Consider the following 18,233-nt stretch of genomic DNA (forward strand, 5'->3'; position numbering starts at 1 on the left):
ATGTTGCCCTGGAGTCATAAGCCTATAATACAAGTCTTGCATGTTCTTCCGTTAACTGTACTTTCGAGTGGATATTTGACTGAGCCTTCACCGCTGGACCCCTCAAGATGAGCATGAACTTCACCAGCTACTCTTTCATATCCATGGTGATTATGCTAGAAGTGAGTTAACGGACTGCCTCGTATTGCAGAGGACAGCAACAATTTGTTGCATTTTGCTGTAAGCCAAAGGATAATTGACCCATTTCCCATAAAAGTGCTATCCAGATTGTTTGAGTGCAGTATGATAGCAGCTGTTCCAGTCAATTGGTGAAAAGTCCAGTAGATAAAGACCCAGCACATGTACATTGATCGTAGTCCTGTGCTCGTAAGTAGCTGACAAGCCTGGCTGAAGAATTTTCAAATGTTGATAAATCATTTAGGTTTGAAGATTCAATATAAAATCAAGTGGTGGTTCATTTCAGGCATTTTAACAGGAAATATATTTCTTCCTTGGACTGAAGGTCATCGACTTGCTCATCTTTGTTCTATTGTGAGTGCCTGCAAGAAAAAGAATCTCAGAGTCTTGTATGGTGACGTATATGTACTTTGATAATAAGTTTACTTTGAACTTTGTATTGTATTGAAATTTGCACTCATTAGAGAGACAGAGGGCCTGTTAAGATATTGAAGTGTTGGGGTGGACAGTAGTTTTTGATGGATTCTAGATCATGTTCTCTGGGGCTTTGCTATTGCATGATGGGGGGGAGTGGGAGGGGAGGCTTCGGGTTCTAATGTTCTTTGTCATTCCTCCTTTGGATTTTTATCTCTGTTTTGTGGATGTCTATGAAGAGTTTCAGGTTGTATTCTGTATCCATTCTCTGGTATTAAATTTAACTTTTGAAATTGCATCATATTTTATCATGCATCAAAAGATTGCATGCCTGTGTTCAATATTTTGAGTTCCAAAAGCTTCACATGATTTGCGTTTTGTTTCAGTAAGGTGGGATCAATACTTGGAATTACACGTGGAAATAAAAGAAAGACTTGTATATACATAGTGCCTTTTTCATTCTTTGATCCCTGACTGCAGCCACTTTTGTAATGAACGAAGCACTACATCAGTGATCAGATGCACTGTTACTGAAATATTGGTATGGGATAAGCACTGGGCAGAACATCTAGGATATTTTGCCAGTAATTCTGGTAGCTCTGAGGATTAGGATATCTTCAGGAAAACTCTTAACACATCATCATTGCTAATTAAAATTGGACAAAACCCAAACTTGAGCTCAGAATCCGAATGGGGTTTACTGTTCATTCACTGACATAAAGTATGGAACAGGCCTTCCGGCCCTTCGAGCTGCATTGCCCAGCAATCGCCAGGTTAACTCCACCCTAATCACGGGACAATTTACGATGACTGATCAACCTACTGGTCTCTGAACTGTGGGAGGAAACCCACGTGGTTACGGGGAGAATGTACAAACTCCTTGCAGGAAGCAGCAGAAATTGAACCCTGGTCACCTGCACTGTAAAACATTGTGCTAATCACTGTGTCATTGCGCCACAACCAGCATGTATTGTGAAGTTTGTTGTCCTTGCGACGGCATACAATGAAATACATAGAAATGGGGGGAAAAGACTGAAAGTTTTGAAACATTTTTTTACTTTATCCTGCTGAATATTTCGAGCATAATCTGTTTTTACTGTGTTATGATGAAGTCTGTTTTGACAAAGACATCCTCTTCACATCCAAGACAAGAGAAAGCTAATTGTTAACTTGATTACCTTAGAAAAATGTAATCGCTTGGACTGCACAGGACTGACTCTGGTATGTAATATGTTGATTGCTTGTTCGTCAGTGTTCAAAGATGAATCGTGAGTGATCAGGTCAAAAGAAAGTAGATGCAGCATCTTTGGGCATAGGTGGACTAAATAGAAAGAATTTGTCTTTTGCCTTAAAAACACAAAATGCTGGCAGAACTCAGCAGGCCAGACAGCATCTATGGGAGGAGGTAGTGACGATGTTTCAGGCCGAAACCCTTCAACCCTCCTGAAGCATTTTGCCAGCATTTTGTGTTTTTATTTATTTCCAGCATCTGCAGATTCACTCGTGTTGTCTTTTGCCTTAACTTAGTTTGCAGAACCTTGCATTTCAAGGGAGTTGAGGCCATGATGTTGAATGGTGCAGCAGTCTTGAGGGGCTCGGTGACCCACTCCTGCTTTTACTTCATTGTGAAGTGCCAAGTGATCTGGAAATGTGAGGTTTCAGACAGATTCGCCATGTCTTATTAAATGCTGGAGCAGCTTTAAGGGTAGTTAGGTGGAAGAGGGAGGTTCTCTCCCATGGTTTACGTTTTCTTTTTGTGTCTTGTCAGTCAGTAGAAACTAAAGGGGAAGGGAAATGAGAATCTATTCAGGTGAGTTTTAATGGTCTAGCAGGAAAGACCATTTAACGGATGTTGTGCAAGGACAGTTGGGGTATTGCACCTTTTGTTGAGAAGCTGGCTGGCTACAGGAAAGAAGCTTCAGAGGCAAGGTGCAGTTCTGGTGATGGACTTTTAGCATCTCCCTGATGGCAGCTTGGTGAACAGGTGACATGTTTGAAGAGGTGAGCGAGGCAGACTAATTTGAAAAGCAAACAATTAGTGACACGAGAAATGTGAAGTAATAACAGAAACAGTTTGAAAATCTCAGCAAGTTGGGTATCCATCGAGGGTTGCGGGGGGAGAACAACTGAGTTGACTCCAAGTCAATGGCATTTCCCTGGAATTGGGTCGGTAATAGAAAGCCAGTTTTGTTTTAAGACAGTAGAGGAACAGATGGAGAGAACAAAGAGGACATATATGACAGAATGGAGAACTGAAGCGAATAAATGATATAGGAGTTGGTGGTGAGGCTGGGAGAGGTTAGTGTAAAGGCTTGCTAATTGTAGCTAAATCTTCCTGGAACATTTAAATGAGTAGAGGACAAGGTAAAACAAGCATTGCTCCAATTGTGAGATGCAAAATTCTGCAGTAGCAGATATCTGTGAATGTGGAAATGTTCTGCAGCTCGGAGCGTCTGTGGAGAGAGGAAAAATTGATTTTAGACCTTGACCAAAATTGGCCAGTTCTGACACAAACTCGAAAGCCTGGTTACATCTACAAGGAATGCTGTTATGGGAAAGCAGCACCGATCATTGAGGACCCCCATCACCCAGATCATGCTCTCTTCTTGCAGCTACGATCAGGAAAGAGGTACAGGAGCTTCAGGACCCACACCACTAGCTTCAGGAACAGTTATTACCTCTCAACATCAGGCTGTAGAACCAGAGCAGATAATTTCACTCACCCCAATACTGAACTGTGCCCACATCCTATGGACTTAATTTCATGGACTCTTCATCTCATGTTCTCAATACTTATTGTTTATTTATTTATTATTATTTTGTTTGGTTTTTTTTCTTTCTGCATTTGCACGGTTCATTGTCTTATACACACTGACTGTCTTGTGTGTGATTTTTGCTTCATTGATTCTGTTGTTTCTTTGTATTTACTTTGAATTCTCAGAAGAAAATAAATCTCAGGGTTGTATATGGTGACATACATGTACTTTTGTGGCGACCCACTTCCCAGCGCGCTCGAACCGGCTCACAAAGTGGTGTGCGCCGGCATTGAGGCCGGTTCCAAAGTGGGCGCCAAGCCTCCTTCACCAGCAAGGGGAAAAGCCCGCCCGTGGGACGGGACTGTGAATACGTGCCCCTTACAGCATTCCTGCCCGGGGAGGGCGGGATCAGGAAGGCTTTAAAGCGAGGCCGCAAAGTTTGACTAAACCTCTTTTGTAACTGCAGCTCACCGACTCTGTGTCGTTATTGCAGCGCTGCGTGTAGCACACCGCTGCACTTTGATAATAAATTTACTTTGAACTTTGAAACATCTGAATTTTTATGTTGATTTCCAAGGAGTTCAATTTGCAAATCTGGTTTTTCTGTGAGGTTATGTTGCGAAAGGTCCAATGGTTACTGTCGAGAAGGATTTGAATACAATATGTGAAGGACTGGGGTGGAGGAGTTGGTTAGGTTTAATTAGATTGCTTTTTCAAAGAGGCACAATGATCCAGATTGCTAAATCCTGTGATTCACTAATCTATAAGTGGGGTTTCTTATGTTGCATCTTCTGTTAAAGGTTCATCAGCTGAGCCAGTCTCTTCTAAACAGAAGGTAACCAGAGATGTTGAAGGCAGTGGGAAAGCACTTACAAGTTCCAGCATCACAATGTTAATGAAAGACATCCTGAAGCCAGTCCACCACGGGGTCAAATTCATCAGACACCTGTCCATCTCACAGTTGTCCTCAGCTGTACTGCAGCTGAAGTTTAATCTGCGGGGAGGGGGAGCTTCTGGCTTCACAAGTTTTAACAAACTCGTAGGACCAGACTGTAGTGGTATTTTTGAAGATGGTGCATTTTACCTCAACAAAAGTAAGTGTTTCATTATAAAGAATACATTAATTCCAGTGATAAAGTGGATTTTTTAAATATAAAAAGAGGTAGAAGAGATTATTATTCCAGTGCTGTTTCTCACTGTTCATGAAAAATAGTGGACTTATCCTTAAAACGAATAGTTACTGGGTACCTGAATAGTATGTAAACTTCTGAAGCTTTTGTAAATTTGTAAAAGGTTATATCATTATTTACATATTATGAGCGTAGATCTTTCTAAGCTGTTAACACATTAATCCAGGCATTGCATTGCAGACTACAGGGAATAACACAGTCATATAGAATTGTTGGCCGCTGTCACAAAAGGTTCCTTTTATTAAACTAGTGATGCGAAGACAGAATGAACAATGGCCTTGATGGTGTTGCTTGGTTGAGTGAGGTTATAGCAGTAAGTCATTGTGCTGAGCCGTTTTGCTACCTGGGATTTTCATTGTTAGGGTTTTGAAGCTGGTGACAAAATTATGACAGAGGCCAATAAGTTCACCAGATTGGTTTCATTATCTTGAAGAAAAATCTCATTTGATATTTTCTTTTACCATTAAGTATAAAGGTACAAACAATAGGCATAATGCATTTCAGTTGTGTACAAAATATAAAAACTGTGTTAACAGATGGAGAAAGTGTAGACATGTTTGAATACCTCTGAAACTGAAAGCTTAAAGAGAGAATCATGTCATTATCTCCTTGTTAAGACGTGCAAAAAATTCCTCGTTTTTTCTATGGTGCTCTTGAAGTGCATAATCTTTTCTCGTCTCTTAATCTATGTACCACGCAGATCAATCCCTTGTAATTTTCAAACTAAGATGGAACAGTTTGTAAGTCAAACAGACAGGAGCTGCTTTTATATGGTTGTACTGATCTTTTTATGGAGTACACTGGCATCTTAATGCCATGAGTACCTAATGTGTCATTTTAAATGCAAAATAAACTTTCTGTCTGCTTTGCTTCTTCTCTGTGGCAAAACATTTTCAACCATGCAGTGCCCAGTGTGGAGCCATCTGATTGTATCTTGGATGCCGTAAAATTACAAGTAGATCAGGGGGTCCCTAACCTTTTTTATGCCGTGGATCCTTACCATTAACCGAGGGGTCCGTGGTCCCCAGGCTGGGAACCCCTGAAGTAGAGACTTGTACAAAAAGAAAAGTTATTTGGAAATTTACTGGACCAAGACTGTGTAGTCTATTAGGTTAGATCTTGTTCCTTTTTAAAAGTTTCCTGTGAATGCTTAGTCTGCACAATATCTGCCCAGTTAGACCTTGCATTTGCAGACAAGTTTGGATTCTAACTTGCTTTTTTACCATGTCTTTCACAATAATCAAGTGCTTTTAACATGAAGATTTAACTGAAATACAAGAAAGTCTGCAGATGCTGGAAATCCAAAATAACACACACAAAAACGCTACAGGAACTCAACAAGTCAGGCAGCACCTATGGACATGAATAAACAAAAGACGTTTTGTGCTGAAGACCCTTCCTCAGGATTAGAAGGGAAGGGGGAAGATACCAGAATAAAAGGGTTGGGGGAGAGGAAGGACGATAGCTAGAAGGTGATGGCTGAAGCCAGGTGGGTAGGAAAGATAAAGGGCTGGAGAAGGAAGAATCTGATTGGGGAGGAGGGCACCCGAGGGAAATGACAGGCAGGTGGGAAGAAGTAAAGGGCCAAATTAGGGAATAGGAGAAGAGGGAGGGGGAAGAGAAATATAACTTGGTGGGGTGGTGCCTAGCCATCAGCCTTTGTCTTTAACTTTTGCACCATTTTAAAAAATCCAGTTTATCACTGTGGTGAATTAATTTAAGAATCATCCATTAAGATCTGTCTTTTTTCATTGTTGGTGTGTCAGCATGTAGATGTTGGGAAGGGAGACTTCAGTAGCTTTTGATTTCAATAATGACAGTAACTTTCATAAGACCATGACTCTTAGGTGCAGAATTAAGCCATTCGCACCAACGAAAGTGCCCCACCATTGTATCGTGGCTGATTTATCATCCTTTTCAACCACATTCTCCTGCCTTCTCCCTGTAACCTTTGACTCCCTGACTAATCAAGAATCTGTCAACCCTTGCTTTTAATATACCCAGTGACTTGGCCTTTGCAGCCCTCTGTGACAGTGAATTCCAAAGATTCACCGCCCTCTGGCTAAAGGATTTTTGACTTCTCAAATTCATCATCAAAATCATGGGCTTTCCCATAATGGACATGGTGGCCCTCGTCTGTTCAGTGGATGGTCTCAGCAATAAACAAGATTTCCAGAGATGTGATGATTTTGGCGTCAAAAATGAGCACCTAAAGATCATTATGTTGAATTGTCAGTTACAAAATAGTTTAACTATTTTGATTTTCTCCATCCATTATTGTCCATTGAACACAAGAAGAGAGAACAGGAAGCTTTATTTGTCACATGTACGTCAAAACATACTGTGAAATGCGTTGCTTGCATCAAATCAATTCAGAGAGGATTTGTGCTCGGTACAAGTGCTTCCAGTGACGACGTAGCATGCCCTCACCCTACTAACCCTGAACTGTGCATGTTTGGACTGTGGGAGGAAACTGGAGCAGCCGGAGGAAACCCATGCATTCACAGGCAGAAGGTACAAACTTCTCACAGACTCTGGCAGGAATGGAATCCTGATTGGTGATCGTTGGTGCTGTTAAGCGGTTGTGCTAACTGCTATGCTACCTGTACCGCTCCACCAGTTTGTACCTTTACTATCTCTCTGCATTAATTTTTTCTTTATGTCCTTCCTTGCTTGACAATCTTGTATTAATTGTTCTGCAGCTCAAATGATTTGTGAGATACATTGCAATAATTAAATAAGCTACTAAATAAGGACTTTTCTTTGTGAGCAGAAAGTAAAAGATGGCAAATGAATTTTTACAATTTCTTAGTTGGGTCCTGTGTTCTATAATGTACAAAATACAACACTTTATGTCAATTTGGATGAACCTTGTGGAAAAATTGCTGACTTTCACAGTGAATTAGAGCTCTCTCCTTCAAACAAATTAACAAGTCAGTTAGCTGGAGGCAGATTTTCATTATGAGAATTAAATCCAGACTCAAAGGAAATATTAATCTGCCATCCTTCCTTCATTAGGCTTGGTCGAACTGTTATCAAACTTTTCCTGATTTTTGTCATCTGTATTTAGGAGTTTTCATCCGTACATTTCCTGCTTTCCCAAAATGTGATCCCAAAATGTGCTGCTCTTGCTTTTGAGTTGCTTCTCAGAAACTCACCAGTTAAATTAGCAAGACTGGTATTGTGAAACATGGACTTTGGATTCCAGAACGGACATGACAAGCCCCTTCACTAGAGGTGCTACCCCTCCCTGGACACCCCAAACATCTCTTAGTTCTATTGAGGGCAAATTACCATCAGATTTCTGCAAAATGCTGCTGCTATTGTTCATGGCAGTGGTCAAGCTTAAAATGTCTTCTTCTGGCATTTCCTATTTTTTTTAATCCAGCAGTATTTATTATCATTCATTTTCGAATAGGATATGTTTGTCTCAGTTGTATGCAGTAAAAGAAATTTGGTAGCAATGCTCTTTTTATCTACAGCGCCTTTAATGAGGTGTTCTTGCTACAGAAGTCTTTGGTCCTACCTCCAGGTTCAGGAGCAGTTCTTCCCCTACAGTTGGCATGGATAACTTCATTCATGACTACTCTGAACTGATTCTACAGACTGAATTCAAGGAATCTTTGCAACTTAACGTTCTCTTAATTAGCTTTATCTGCCAAATATGACTTCTTTTGCACATTGGTTGTTAGTCTATTTATGTATAGATTTTTGTAAAATTCTATTGTATTTGTCATTTTCTTGTAAACACCCACAAGAAAATGAATCTGAAGGTAGCATATGGTAGTGTGCATGTATTTTGATAATTTAAATTGAACTTTGAAAGGAGGAGTGATTTGAACCCAACTCCCAGTTTCGTAGCATGTGGGATCAGGGAGCACTGTAGTGTTTTCTTGTATTTGAAGTACTGTGAGCAGTTTTGGGCCCCTCATTTAAGAAACAATGTGCTTGCACTGGAGAGGGTTCTGAGCAGGTTTACAAGAGTGATCCGGGGAATGAAAGGTTTAACACATGAGGGATGTTTAATGACTCTGGGCCTGTACTCGCTGGAGGTTAGAAGAACGGGGAGGGAGGGGAAGTAATCTCATTGAAACCTATTGAATACTGAAAGGAAAAATATAGAATGGATGTTGAAAGTATGTTTTCAGTAGTGGGGGAGTCGAGGACCAGAGGATACAGCCTCAGAATAGATGAATAGAGCTGAGGAATATCTTTCATCAGAGTGTGCTGAATTTGTGGAATTCATTGGAGGCCAAAGCATTTGAAGTGGAGGTTGGTAGGTTCTTGATTAGTAAGGACATCATAGGTTATGGGGTAAAGGCAGGAAAATGGGGTTGAGAGGGAAAATAAATAAGCCATGATGGATTGGTGGAGCTGACTGGATTGGATGATTGGCTCAATTCTTCTCATGTCTTGCCGTCTTGTGCACCTAGGACTTTAGCTTCTGTTTACTTAGATCAATTTTTCTTCTTTTTCAAGAAGGGGAGATGTTGTGGTAGTTTGTAGTGTTAATCCTATGCCACTCAGTTAGCCACACCCACCTGAGAGGAGCTCACACACTGTACAAGCAGAGTTATCATTAATGTTCTATTGGATATCCTGCATGCTGGTGCCCTGGCACTCTCCCTCAATGTCAAACACAGCAATACCTGATCTTGTCAGAATTTTAACCAGAAGATTAGATTAAAAGGCCATTCCACCATTCCCCCATTACTATGAATGTTTGAACTGGTGTTTTGATTATGGAAATGTTTTCAACGCCAAAAGAAAATGTGGGAAATTTCAACAATACTGCTGGATCCCAATCACTGATCCTATTAACAAATGGGGTGTTGATATGCCCATTTTGTGAAAACAGAATTGATATTAAATGCAACCAAGCTGCTAAGCTAACAACAAATGCTGGTGGGACCTGGATATCAGTCCAGGTTTATATGCTTAGCTCCGTAAATTTAACAGTAGATAAAGCAGCTCCAAGGGGACCACAACCTTGTTGCAGTTTGGAGGCTTGCATGCCTCAATGACCCAGAGAGTTATGCTGGCTGCGGTCAGGGCTTTAGGCTTTGGCTCCTGGTAGAATCACCTATGCCAAACTAGTCAAAGGTAGAGGCTGGACTGAGAGTATCCCACTGCCCCTCCAGGTTTGGGGGTTCAGCTCAGTTGACAATCTTGACTGGTAGAACTAAATTATTATGGAAATAACAGTGAAGAATCCTCTATATCTGTGTGCAGTAGTATTCCTGTCTCCACCTGGGACTTGCATGGCTGACAGTAGTGGAAACTGAGAGGAAGTTATTGGTATGATGAAGGAAGGCCTGAACACTGCCAAGAACCAGACCAGAATTGGCTTCTGGAATGTATGAACCATGTACAACACTGGCAAGCCACCACAAATAACTGCAGAAATGCGTCATTACATTTTCCTGGGTGTCAGAGAAAGCAGATGGACAGAGTCTGGCAGACTAAAAGCAACATCTGATGGAACAGTTTTATGTTCCGGAAGAGACGATGATCAGCATCATGATGTTGTAGCTGTCATTTTGAAGAAAGGCATTGAGAAAAGCTTGCTGGAATGGAAACCACCAACAGGAGGCTGAAAGGGAAGTGAGCGAACATGACTGTGATCCAGTGCTAAGCTCCAACTAATGATAGTGACACTGAAGGAAAGGATGTCTTCTACAAAGCTGTAATCAGAGGTAGAGTTAACACCACATAATCATCTTCATGGGAGATCTAAACGCCAAAGTGGGAACTAACAACTCGCGCTTCACTGGGGTTATAGGGGGACGCATGAATGTGGAGCGATGTATAAAAATTGTGAAAGACTGGTGGAATTCTGTGCCATGAACAGTCTGGTCATGGGAGGGACCCTCTTTCCACAGCATGAAATCCACAAACTGACATGGTGCTCACCCAATGGACATGGCAGGAACCAGATTGATCACTTAATGATCAATGGTTTGTGGGGGTGATCTTTGCAGGATGTGAAGCTGAAGAGAGGAGCAGATACAGGAAGTGATCACCACCTTGTTGTGGCAGTGATGAAACTCAAGCTGCGAAACGCTGAGACCAGAACACAAATAAAAAGATGTTTTGATGTTGAGAAGCTCAAGGTCACCAATGTGAGATTTGCCTTCAACATTCAGCTGAAGAACAGATTTCAGGCTTTACAAGACCTTGACGGGGATGTTCTAGTAGACAAGATCAACACAATGTGGAAACAGTTGCCTCAGTCTTTAAGGAGAGCACTGAGGTTTCTCTCAGACACAGAGCTGGAAAGGAGAACCAAAATTTAATGCAGCAGGAATCATAGACAGCCTTTGGGAGAAAGATGGAAAACGAAGAAGTAATGCTGGATGCAAAGTCAATATGACCAGGTGAAACTTTAACTGGCATGTACTGAAGCTAACAAGAAAGTCAAGAGACTTTAAAGAAAGGATGAGAGAGTCCACATGTAAGACCTTGTAATATAGGCCAAAAAAGCAGCCAATCGAGGTGAGCAGGGAAAGGTATGTAGGATTTCAAATTGGCGTGCGGTAAGTTCAGGCCAGATCCAGTGGTCCCATGAGTGATTAGAACAGTCTACTTTTGACAACAGCGAAAGAGCAAGAGGCATGATGCACAGAGTATTTCAGAGAATTACTGAATAAGCCACCACCAGCGCAAAAGCCTGACATACAAGAGGCAGTAAAGGACCTTGACATCAACGCAGATCCACCCAAGAAAGAAGAATGTTGCTGCGATTAATCACTAAAGAATAGCAAATTTGACAATTTTGAACACTGAACTCTTCAAAGATGAACCAAAGGTTGCAGCAGCCATTCTGCAACCACTGTTTACTGTAAATTTTGGAGTAGAGACAAGTGTCAAAGGATGGAAAATAGGGAGTCATTGTTAGGATCTTCAAGAAAGCAGTGCCAAGAAACAACTGGCTTGGCATCGCAGTTTTTGTCCGTGCCCAGCCAGATTCTCACCAAGGTCATTGGTCAACTGATTACAGATACTGTCGATTGTATGCTTGAGGAAAGAGTAAGCCGGTTTCAGGAAGAACAAAGGCGGTGTGGACCTGATCTTCACACTGTTACATTGCAGAACAGTGCACAGAGTGGTAGAGATAACTGCATGTAAACTTCGTGGACTTTTAAAAAGGCTTTTGATAAGCATCACTAGAGAAAGCCTCGAGTGAATTCTCAGATTATATGGGATCCCTTCCAAAATCATCCAGATTATCCAGAGTTTCTATGCTAATTTTACCTGGACAATTGGAGACTGCAATTTGAGCTTAAGTGAAGACAGACATCAGGCAAGGCTGTGTGATATTGGTGATATTATTTAACCTGGGGATTGACTGGGTTATGAGGCAAACAACAAAAGATAAGCAGAGAGGCATTAGGTGGACTCTGTTCTGTACTTTCAAAGACCTTGACTTGGCGGATGACCTGGCATTGCTGTCACATACATACCAGCACATACAAGAGAAAACTCTGTGCCCCTTCCCTTTGGTGGGCAGTTTGGACTCAGAATCAACCAGAGAACAACTGAGACCATGGTCTTCTCTATAGATTCTCTTCCTTCTGTCAGGCCATATGGCATCAACTTACCCAGCGCTGGCAGATTCATCTACCTTGGCACCATCATTTGGCAGGATGTTGGGACCAAATTCGACATCCAGTGCAGACTCAGCGAAGCTGGAAACATCTTCAGATCAATGTGCAACATATGGGGATATACCAAGTACTGTATCCATACCAAGGTGAAGCTGTACCAGGGGTGTGTTCTGTCCACACTTTTGTATGGGTCAGAATGCTGGTAAGAGAGGCCAATTCTATCATCACGACAGCACATTGGACCCCTGAAGGGCAGAGGGAACGCAGGAGACCAAAGCAAACTTGGCGCTGTACCGTAGAGGCAGAAATGAGGACCCTGAACCACACCTAGGGCACACTAGAGAAGATGGCCAAGGACAGACGGAGATAGTGGACCTTTATTGCTACCCTAAATGCCAGTGGTGTAACGAGCAGTAAGCATAAGAGTCTTATTTGTATGACATGAAATGAGGTTCTCAATAATACTATTGTGACACCAGAATTTCCCAAAGGGCTTTACAACCAATGAGTTACAGAGTCTGAAACAAGATAGATTATTTGTTCACAGCCAAGTTACGGATAATTATTCACCAGGGCACCAGACATGGCTCAGTGCTTTTAATATTATGTTGTACAATTATTTCAATTTTGTTCCAGGGGTTATTCCTTTGCTTTTGTAAGATAAATTTTTTAAACCAAAAAGAAGCTTGAGAAACTCTTCAAATGGTGTTAACAAATTGCAGATGAAGTACAACATGGTAGATTTCTCTGGAAGGCTCTGTCTAGCAGTCTGCATTAGGTTATGATATAAAAGGTCCAAATATATGCTTGACTTGAGCAGGGTGTCTCAAATGTGTCTGTGTTGTCCTCGGTGAAGTTCATCTGAGAGACAGAGTACAATGTCATGAAATACCTTCCTGGATCATTTAGCATTCCCAGGGAAGGTATGTATTTGCTTATTTAGAGATGCAGTGTGGAATAGGCCCTTCCAGCCCTTTGTGCCGTGTTGCTCTGCAACCCTGACCACTCCCAATTTAACTCTAACCTAATCGCGGGACAATCTACAATGACCAGTTAACCGACTCGATACATCTTTGGACTGTTTTTGGAAACCGGAGTACCTGGAGAAAACTGGGTCATATACAGACTTCTTACAGGAGACGCTGGGATTGAACCCCAACTCTGGCGCTCTGAGCAGTAACAGTGTTGCCTAACTGTAACGCTCCCGTGGCACCCATTTCCCACCATCCACAATGGTGTATCCCTCCTTAAACAGAGTTGGCCTGTTCTGGAGAGTTGTTTCGTCACTCATTTAGCAGATGCTTATGATCATTCCACAGCTGCTCAGCTGACATAGAACAATGGGTCCTGTTTCTGTGTGTAGGCAGCTGGTTAAAACAAGGCCGCTCAGTTGTGAGAAATCTGTTGGGGGGTGTTGAGGTGGTTAAATTAGCAGTCAGCTTTCATTTCCCACATTTTCACTCAAATAGAGGTTTGATTTTATAGCCTCGTTGCTACATTTTGTTTGAGACGAGGGTGAACGGGACAATAGCAGTATGACCATGAATTTGTCACTTGTAATTGATGCATTATATTCAGAAGGACAGACTTTCGTCATGAAACAGATTTCAGGAGTTCATGTGCCTGGTGTCCTGTTGGGTTATTATCCTGTGTGTTTTTTGTTTTTCATGATTGTTCAAGGCTTATACTTGTGCAAATATTATACTGTCATGAGGAGAAGAAAGAAAACGACCCAAAGACTCAGTAGATGCGAAGTAAATTTATTATCAAAGTACGTATGCGGTATACAACCCTGAGATTCATCTTCCTTGCAGACAGCCACGAAATAAAGAAAACCATGGAACTGTTCAAAGGAAAACATCATTCCCCCCACCCCACCAGATAAAAAAAATCACGTAAACAGCAAAAAAAGAGAAAAATGCAGAATATAAAACGCAATCAAAACAGACCTGAAGTGAAACTAGAAAATAGGGTTAGGGTGGAGGGAATAATATTCAAAAGAAATTTTCTAGAAGGAGAAGTAATTCCAACCTGATTTAAAAACCAAAGATTCTAATTAAAAATTCATGATCAGGGAGAGCCAGATTGAATTCTAACTTTCTGATTGTGAAGGTGAATTTTGAAATGCCTTCCGAGTAGAATTAACGTAAAAAATTCAAGAAAGGCTTTGAACACAAACTCGGCTTCTGATCACTGAATTTAAGAAACTGTCTTTGTCACCAACTAGAGCCTCAGGGTAAAATAGATGTAACGGAGGTAAAGCAAGGAAAAAAACAAAAAAAAAATCTGTGCATTAGAAGATAATAGCATAAATCCAATAATAAGCCAAGTGTTGTTCAGCCTCTAATTAGATTGATTTACTGAGGTTCCCTTCCCTTGACAGAATAGAGCTTATTTAGGTGACTGAACTCCATGCTTGGTGCCAGGCCAGACAGGAAAGGTCTGGATGCTGGGCTGATTCAGCTTGCTCCTCGGCGATATTTACTCAGCTCTGCACTGTGCTTTGGGTCTTGGACTCTCGTCGTGGAATTCAGTTCTGAATGCTAGTTACTTGCGGAGATTGTTTGCATGATTTGTTTTTTCCCCTCTCTGCACATTGAGTGTTCAATCTTTTTTGGGGGGCTCTTTTGGGGTTCTTTTTACGAGACGCATCTCAAGTTGTATTATGTACACATACTTTGATAATCATACTTTTGTTATTTAGACTAGAGCTTTGTAACAAAATCTGCCATTTCTGTTAATATCTTTTGTCTACTGCATCAAGAAATGATAGTTAATCATTTAGTCAAATTCTGTAGTGTCTGATACCATGAAAATATGCCACGGCTTTCCTACTTGAAAACTCCTCTATTTCAGGCCATTGATCTGCAGTTTAAATTTATACCAAATGGTAATATTTCTATAACCATTCTCAATATACTGCGTCCTTTTGTATGATGTTTTTTCCTTTGCTGTTAAATGTGGTTGATGTAATAGGGCCCCTGTCAAATACTTGGGGCTCATGCATGTGTGATTATTATTCACTTCAAACTTTCAACAAACGACACATGTACTCTATAGGCATATTTCTTCGTGCATTTCATCCTTCAATAGAGCGATTTGGTGGTCTTGAACTGTAGAGGCACTAAATTTTCGATGAGTGCATGCCCGTAAGAATTCTTAACATAACCCTAACCTTATCTTTTCAGAACAGTTTATAAACCTGCAACTACATTTTCAGTTTACAGTTGTTGAATCGTATTTCTGTGATCTCAATTGTGCAAAGATTTTAAGCATCCTAGATTTTTTTAATATATAGTTTCAGATGATATGGCTTCCACAGAGCCCAGGCCTCAACATTACTGAGGCTGTCAGGATTACCTGGAGAGACAGAAGCAAGCGAGACTGCCGAAGTCTGCAGAACTGTGGCAAGTTCTCCAAGAAGTTTGGAGCAACCTACCAGCCGATTTTCTTATAAAACTGCATGACTGTGCACAGAGAGAATTGATGCAGTTTTAAAGGCAAAGGGTGGTCACACCAAATATTGATTTGATTTAGGTTTTTTTTGCTGTTTATTGCTCTATAGTAATTTTTTGATATATAGAAGCTTTTTATTTTGTTTTTTTTTGTAAGCATCTTTGCTTTACAGATTTGTTTTACATGTGCCTAAGACATTTGCATGGTACCGTATGTGGAGTTGAAATTCCACTAAACAGTTTTGAACATACTAAGATTTGAGAATATGTTAGAGCTGGTTTTGAAATTTACTACATTTCCTGAACATGTTGTTATAATTACTATATTTTAAACCATCACAAGTGAGTTTGTACAGTTGATCCATGTGAAACTTCACTTAGTTTGGATGCGTGAGGTGTTTCGTGCCGTCCATAAAGGGTCCCACTCTACCAATTACATTTTTAAGCATAGCTTTCCAATTACATTTACCCATGAAAACAGGAACAGGAGGAAATCCTTCGGCCTTTTCAGACTGTCCCACTGCAACCTTACATTTTATAACACCATATTGTTATTTTTGGCATTCATTTTAAAAACAGTATTAAATTTAACAATTTGATTATTGTGGATTCCCTGTTGTGAATTGACCGCAACATGATCCTAGACTTCCTGACTGGGAGACCTCAGTCAGTCCAGATTGGGAGCAGCATCTCCAACACCATCACACTGAGCTCGGGGGCTCCCCAGGGCTGTGTGCTCAGTCCACTGCTGTTCACTCTGCTGACCCACGAATGTGCTGCAACAGACAGCTCGAACCACATCATCAATTTCACCGATGACACGACCGTGGTGGGTCTCATCAACAAGAACGATGAGTCAGCATACAGAGAGAAGGTGCAGCGGCTAACAGACTGGTGCAGAGTCAACAACCTGCCTCTGAATGTGAAGAAAACAAAAGAGATGATTGTTCTCTTCAGGAGAGCACGGAGCGACCACTCCCCGCTGAACATTGACGGCTCCCCCATTGAGATCATTAAGAGCACCAAATTTCTTGGTGTTCACCTGGCGGAGAATCTCATTTGGCCCCTCAACACCAGCTGCATAGCCAAGAGAGCCCAGCAACGTCTCTACTTTCTGTGAAGGCTGAGAGAAGTCCATTTCCCCCCCCCCCCCCCCCATCCTCACCACATTCCACAGAGGATGTATCGAGAGCATCCTGAGCAGCTGCATCACTGCCTGGTTCAGGAATTGCGCCATCTCGGATCGCAAGACCCTGCAGCGGATAGTGAGGTCAGCTGAGAAGATCATCGGGGTCTCTTCCCACTATTGCAGACATTTACACCACATGCTGCACCCACAAAGCTAACAGCATTGTGAAGAACCCCACGCACCCCTCAGATAAACACTTCTCCCTCGTGCCATCTGGCAAAAGGTACCAAAGGATTTGGGTTCTCACGACCAGACTATGTAGCAGTTTCTTCCCCCAAGCCATCAGACCCCTCAATACTCAAAGTCTAGACTGACATCTACATCATTTATTATTATATTGTAATTTGTCTTGTTTTTTAATTATTATACTGCCCTGCACTGCTTTGTGCACTTTATGTAGTCCTGTGCAGGTCTGTAGTCTAGTGCAGTTTTTATGTTGTTTTACGTAGTCTAGTGCAGCCTTGTGCTGTCTCACATAGTTGAGTGTAGTTTTGTGTTGTTTCATGTAGCACCAGGGTCCTGGAGGAACGTTGTTTTGTTTTTACTGTGTACTGTTCCAGCAGTTTATGGTCGGAATGAAAATAAACCTGACTTGACCGACTGACAAATCTGCTGTAGTATCTGCCTTGTAACTTGGCATAAGTGAAATGTGTGGAATAAAACATACAAACTAAATTAAGTGAATTACAACTGTGTAATTAATGTTATTCTGTTTGCATGTTTTGTACCATACATGTGCAGAATGGTTTCGGATGGAGCAGGGATATTTTTCAGTGAGCAGTTGGTAAAGATTGAGATTTTACATTATAGGTGACCAAAGACGCATAAATAATAAAGCATCCAATGACCAAAGAATTGAGTGTAGACTTCAGAAAGGGTAAGACAAGAGGACACACATCAGCCCTCACAAAGGATCAGAAGTAGCGTGGCTGAGCAGTTTCAAGTTCCTTGGTGTCAATATCTCTGAGGATCTAACCTGGGCCCAACATATTGATGCAGCTACAAAGAAAGCATGGCAGCATCTATATTTTGTTTGGAGTTTAAGGAGATTTTGTATGTCACCAAAGGCGCTCACGGATTTATAATGATATGCCATGGAATCATTCTGTCTGGTGGCTACTGCACAGGGTTGAAATAAGCTGCAGAGAGTTGTAAACTTGGTCAGCTCCATCTTGGGCACTAAGCTTCATAATACCCAGGACATCTTCAAGGAGTATTGCCTCAAAAAGGTGATGTACATTATTATGGATCCCATCAGCCAGATCATGACTTGTTTTTAATGCTACCATCAGGAAGGGGGTGACAGAGGCCTGAAGGCACACATTCAGCGATTCAGGAACAGCTTCTTCCCCTCTGTCATCTGATTTCTCAATGGCCGTTGGATCCATGAACACTACCTCCCTACTTGTTTTATTTCTATTTTTGCACTACTTATTTAATTTAAC

At 41.4% G+C, this 18,233-nt stretch overlaps 1 protein-coding gene across 2 annotated transcripts in view; it reads left to right on the forward strand.

Moving 5' to 3' along the window:
• LOC132394305 (kinesin heavy chain) overlaps positions 1-18,233 on the forward strand; it is a 157,720-nt gene that overhangs the window by 17,742 nt on the left and 121,745 nt on the right. The window contains exon 1 of one of the 2 annotated variants that reach the window (XM_059970278.1): positions 4,311-4,441. The exons of the other annotated variant lie outside the window; for it this stretch is intronic. Coding sequence (XP_059826261.1) covers positions 4,418-4,441 — 24 coding nt within the window. The 5' untranslated portion in view covers positions 4,311-4,417. Of the gene's footprint in view, positions 1-4,310; positions 4,442-18,233 lie in introns of those variants that run through there. 2 annotated transcript variants of the gene reach the window in all.

This window comes from Hypanus sabinus, chromosome 5 (assembly GCF_030144855.1).
Source record: "Hypanus sabinus isolate sHypSab1 chromosome 5, sHypSab1.hap1, whole genome shotgun sequence".
In the NCBI taxonomy this organism is placed as follows: Eukaryota; Metazoa; Chordata; class Chondrichthyes; order Myliobatiformes; family Dasyatidae; genus Hypanus; species Hypanus sabinus.